This window comes from Sesamum indicum, unplaced genomic scaffold (genome assembly GCF_000512975.1).
Source record: "Sesamum indicum cultivar Zhongzhi No. 13 unplaced genomic scaffold, S_indicum_v1.0 scaffold00215, whole genome shotgun sequence".
Taxonomy (NCBI): Eukaryota; Viridiplantae; Streptophyta; class Magnoliopsida; order Lamiales; family Pedaliaceae; genus Sesamum; species Sesamum indicum.
This window is the reverse complement of record NW_011628109.1, coordinates 1-5,900: the sequence shown is the minus strand read 5'-3', so window position 1 is coordinate 5,900 and position 5,900 is coordinate 1. Positions and strand designations below refer to the sequence as shown.

Genomic DNA, 5,900 nt, shown 5'->3' with positions numbered 1-5,900 from the left:
CTTTCCCTTTGCCATATCTCTGTGATATTCTGTGTGTGGGTTTCCGGGTATATTGATGGGTCTTTGTGATTCGAGGTGTTTCTTGGGTAGTTCGGGAGGTGTAGCCGTGAGTTGTGAGGGCTGGTTTGGGAACGGTACTTTGTGGTGACCGCGTCCCTTTTTCTCTGGATCTGGCTTTAACCTGAGCCACTTTCAAACAGTGCTTTTATATTTCCCTTCCGTTGTATTGTTTACGTTTCCGCAAGCTTTTCTTTTCGGGTTGTATTTTAAGGAGTTTATACTCCAATAAGTGTTGTAATAGTTGATAGGGCTTCTCTGTGAAACGACGAATACCACTGGAGGGTTATACCCTACAGCAGTGACTCATCTAGCTAGAGCTTAAGCTGGTTGTCAGATTTGTAGTTGGATCAACAATATCAATTTGAATCAGGAGTTCTAGCTACATATTTACAAGAATATTAAACTATGACTGAATTGGTATCTTAAGTATTGTAATAGCTAGAAACACCACTTTTGTCTTTTTCATATGTTATAGTGAATGATATTATATTAAGTTTTGATGAAGTATTTATTCGTTTGAGGTATATATAAAATATTGATTATATCATATGTCTACGAATGGGGTGTCACAGTATTAGTAATAGAAAAAATTATTTAAATGTATCATTTGTATTATATTACTTATTGAGAAATTAAAAAAATTAGATGAATTTTGTTTTGTTTATATTATATAATTCATTGTATAAAAAAAATTATGTTAAAGTACGTACCTAAATCTAAAATGATATTAGTTATTAAAATAATAAAAAAAAATAATTGATTGTATTCTTTGCATTATATAATTCATTTTAAATCAAAATCTATATTAAATTACTAAATTTAAAATGATATTGCTTGATAAAAAAATAAAAACTTAGTAGAGTGTATACTTTGTCTTGTACTATTAATTTTATATTGAACATCTAAACTAATATTTAGTTAAATGTATTCTTTGTATGATATAATTCATTTTAGATTAAAAAAAAAACTATGTTAAATTACTAAATTTAAATTAATTATTATTTAATTAAAAAATAAAAATTTAAATTGGACAAAACATGGCGGATTTGCTGGGCGGGGTGGGGATTTTGGCTGGGTATGGGTTCGGGGTTAAGGAAGCAAGGCGGATCTAGGATCCAGGCAAACCCGCCCCGTTGCAATCACTGTAAATAATACACAATTTAGAAGACAAATTAAAGATTTTATCATGTATTTGTACTTGATTATTGACTCTTCACGTTCAATCAACCCAGTACCGGATCATACGGTTCACTTGTTGAACCACTGAGTTAACCAATTTTTATTTTTAAAAAAATAGTTTTTTTCCTCCTTCGATTTCTGGTTTCAACTGGTCTGTTTTGTGGCCCAATTGATGATTCGAACGGTGCGATCATCCGGACCAGATCAAAATATTTAATCAAGGATACATATTAATTTTTATTAAAAAAATTTTTGTTAGTATTTAACAAATTCAATTAATTTAATCAATTAAATATTTATTTGTTAAATAAATACAAATTTCAAAAATATTATATATAATTTTTTTAAATCACCTTTAATCAATGTGTAATCACATCAAATTCTAGAAAAGAGAAATGTAATTATGACTTTGATAATTTACGATGCTTCAAATCTGATTCTAAATCTGGGGTTTGGTCTTTTGCTGTCTACTTCGTAGGATGCAATTGTTTCCCACTCCAATTGTTTCCCACTCCAACATATGTGTCATAAATGGCTGACAGGCCCCAGGAATAGCAACAAATGCTCCAACTCTGCTGTCACTTCCAAAGTGCTTTGGGAGACTGAAAAGATAGCAACAAATCAAACTTTTCAAACTACACTTAATAAACAAACCTCTCTACTCCCATTCTATTCCCTTTTCTACTTCGTAGGATGCAATTGTTTCCCACTCCAATTGTTTCCCACTCCAACATATGTGTCATAAATGGCTGACAGGCCCCAGGAATAGCAACAAATGCTCCAACTCTGCTGTCACTTCCAAAGTGCTTTGGGAGACTGAAAAGATAGCAACAAATCAAACTTTTCAAACTACACTTAATAAACAAACCTCTCTCACCAACCTTCTCTACTCCCATTCTATTCCCTTTTTGCTGTTTTTTTATTATAAATACTTCTTTTAAATAAAAAATAATTACATCGCTTTTAAATTATGAAATGAATATTATTATCTTATTATTGTGGAACTTTTTTAAAAAATATATTTGGAAAAGATAAAAAAAATAAAATTAAGAAAATATTAGTTCATAAAAATATTTTAAAGAATTTTACAAAATATATAAAAAGTTATGATTCCTAATAAAAGTTATTTTCCTGAGTTCACTACAAAAATTAGATGAAATCATGGGAGTTAAAACAATAAATTTATTATTAGACAGACGTTAAGATTAAAAAATATTTATAATTTCTTAAATAATAATAAATAACTTATAACTATGTCAAATGTCAGGAAGGTAGTTGTTATTTGTCCTATATTATTTATGAAGAGTTAAATGCCAAAAAAAATTGATGTTTATATTCTTTGATAATCTTTTTAATGAAAACAAAAAAAGCAATAAACCCCCTAAAATTTTAAAGAAAAAGGTTGTGATCCCCTAATGTAAAAGGCCATATTCTTTTTTTTTTTTTTGTGGGGAGGGAAACTTTTGAGATAACATTGTCCTTTTTTATTATGATTCAGGGAGAATTCTTACTTATTATTATTTTCATATAAATAAATTATTTTATTATGACTCCATAATTTTGATTTTTTTTTTAAAAATCACTACTTCCCACATCGGTAGGTCATACCATCATTTTAGAAAAGAATTAAATACATTTTATCTTCTCAATTATTATTGGTAACATTTTATCCTTCTAAATTAATGAATATAATACTTTTCCCTTTTAAATTGTTTGATTGGACTAACACGAAAAGAAATATATATGATTTTTTACTATAGTTAATTACTAAAATTAAAGTAGAAAATGATGGATGAAACTAGTTAAATAATTGTATTATTCTCAATATATTTAGTATTTTGCACTTAAATCATCAATAAATTATTTTTTAATTATTTGTTTAATAATTGAATAATTTAAATTAAAAGTAAAAATGATAAATTGATATATATTAGATACACAGCAAATATAATATCCCCAAAACCTCATATATACTTTTAAAAAAAATTGACAATATAAATACTTAACCAAAATTTAAACACTTCTTTTAAAAATATATATGTATATATATTCATACTTTTCAAAGAAAATATATCTAAAAATTAGATATGTGATTACTTAATTTTATCTAAAAATGTAAATAGTTAATAATATAATTTTATTACCAAATTCATAATGTATTTTACATGAAGGTTTTTGCATACTTATTATCCACATTCATTACTTAGATTTGAGTTTGTAAATTTTAATAATTTTTAACTTACTAATTATATTTTATTTTATTAAGAAATTAGTTTTCAATTAAGAAAAAAAATTTAAATGTAAAATACATAATGTTAAAAAATAATCCTTATAACTACAAATACATATATAATATAAATGAAATACTGTCTAGAATTTAATTATAGGAAACTAAGTATTACACTTATTACTTTAAGAAGTAAATGCTATATCAAAAATAATTTACATTTAAATTTCCTATATAATCCAATTTTTTGTTAATACGAGTAAATTCAGTGAATTTCGATTGACGGAGGAACTTATCTGTTAGACGGAAGCAAAATTCACAAATACTAAATATAATTTTTTAAACCACAGAAAATGCTCGTGTAACGCCAAACTTTAGAAGAAAGGGATGTAATTATCCCAATTTTATCAGAGGCCTATTACCTTTAATCCTACTTTAGAAGAAAGGGATGTAATTATCCCAATTTTATCAGAGGCCTATTACCTTTATCCTACTTTAGAAGAAAGGGATGTAATTATCCCAATTTTATCAGAGGCCTATTACCTTTAATCCTATATATAGAGAGAGGGGGGAGGGCAGATTGGAGGGATATGGATTCAGGAATTGAATGGGGCAGTAGTATGGCAGCAGCATGGGGAATAAGCAGAAAGGGAGTGATAGAAGGAGCAAAGGAAGAACTGGAAATCCTGGAAATGCAGCACCCCAACAACTTCCACACTCTAAAGCTTGAGCTCAGAGCGTTCATCTCTGACCTTCATCATCACTCCCACAACAACGCTGCCATCTCCACCGCCACTCAAGGTCACCACCACCACCCTCCTAATTTCTCCGTCTCTTCTCCCCATACTCTCCTTTCTTTTGCAGATTTTCCCTTCACGTCTTTATAATTTTAATTTAACTATTGAATGAACAGAGTCTTCATCGAGCAGGAAGCTGAAGAGGAACAGCGACGGTAGCGGCGGTGGAATGATGAAGAGGAGGAGGCGCAGGACTGATGCAGTACTGGAGAGGGCGCAGCAATGTCTTCATAAAATTCAACACCTGAAAACCAGCTTATGTTAGTAGTTGTAATATGGCAATTGATCTCTACTGTAACCAAAGAAAAAAAAAAAAAGTGTTTGACGACGCCTTCAATTTTGCATTTAAAAGTAGAAATGACAAATGAAACCAGTACAATTAGATACCATGTGTTCGACCTGCGGAGGAGACCGGAATAGTAGCGGGACGAGAATGAGTTTGCGGTGGGACAATAGTAGCGGGGCAAGAATGAGTTTGAGGTGGGGCGGGACAGGTTTCAGGTCCAACAACAACCAGGACGGAACAAGTTCCATGTGGAATCAGGACAGCTCTGGGATCCGGCCAAATATATGCTCCCTATAAATTGAAGAAGGCATGTCTATTTTAAACTAATCAATCACTGTTAGTATTTAAAAGTTGCATGATTGATCAGTGATAAAATTTTCCGGCATGAATCGACAAGGTAATTTTGGCTCACTGCTTGTTTCTCCCATTCTTGCTTCTTGCTTGGCATTCATTCTCATAGCTCCAAACTTCAAAGACGTGACTGATAGAACAGTAAACTGTTGTGCTGTCACAAATACCTGCAAATGTAAAAAATAAAGCATGCCTGGTGAGAGGATCAACTCCAAAGATGTTGGAGAAAATTAGTATGATTTTCAACTGAAGCATAGATAACTGAGTGCCCTGGATTTGCGCTTGCACAGGCAGTCACCACTGTGAGGCTCATCTAATTCTCCCTCCCCAAATGCAAACTTAGACGCAGGTTACAAAAGCATAAAAATGCAAACTTAGACGCAGGTTACAAAAGCATAAATAACTAAAATTTTTAATGCAAAAGATACAAAAACAACGTAAAAGCATCAGATAGTAATTGACGAAAACGAATAGCATCATAAAAAGTCTGACGGACATCAACAAACAAAAGGGGCACTTTTATGCCAATGAGAACAAATTAGTGGTAACTCGAAACAGTTTCTTGATCTAAATGAATCAAATTGGCACATATCATCTATAGCCTAGCTATCATTACGAGTTATGATATCCATGTTCTGATGCTACACCGCAGTATTTGTCACTCACAACAAATATCACGTAGCCAGGGCCCTCATACACTCATAGCATATCGCCCTTATTTTACATAACATCATACAAACTTCCAGAAGTTATGAACTTTAGAACACATTATACACAACATGTTGCTGATCAGTTTTTAACTGTTATCTAATTTACGGTTTCAGATATAGAATAGATTAGGGATTCATTAGTGAACGCTTGTCGAAGCGGAGCTCTGTTCTGGCAGCCAAAAGCTTTGAACTGATTTTGCCTCTCATTGGATGATACTCTACTTTAACTGTTTGCCATGATAACACTTGCAACTTTGAAGCCAAAGCATGAGGCAAGGTGAAAGACATGA

The 5,900-nt window shown here is 31.2% G+C and overlaps 1 protein-coding gene across 1 annotated transcript; it reads left to right on the top strand.

The window, feature by feature from the left end:
* The first annotated feature begins 4,015 nt into the window (after positions 1-4,015).
* LOC105179802 lies at positions 4,016-4,622 on the top strand. Its single transcript, XM_011103435.2, has 2 exons — positions 4,016-4,267; positions 4,380-4,622. Exons 1-2 carry the CDS (start codon positions 4,057-4,059, stop codon positions 4,526-4,528), a joined length of 360 nt encoding a protein of 119 aa, XP_011101737.1. The 5' UTR covers positions 4,016-4,056; the 3' UTR covers positions 4,529-4,622.
* The last annotated feature ends 1,278 nt before the right edge of the window (positions 4,623-5,900 follow it).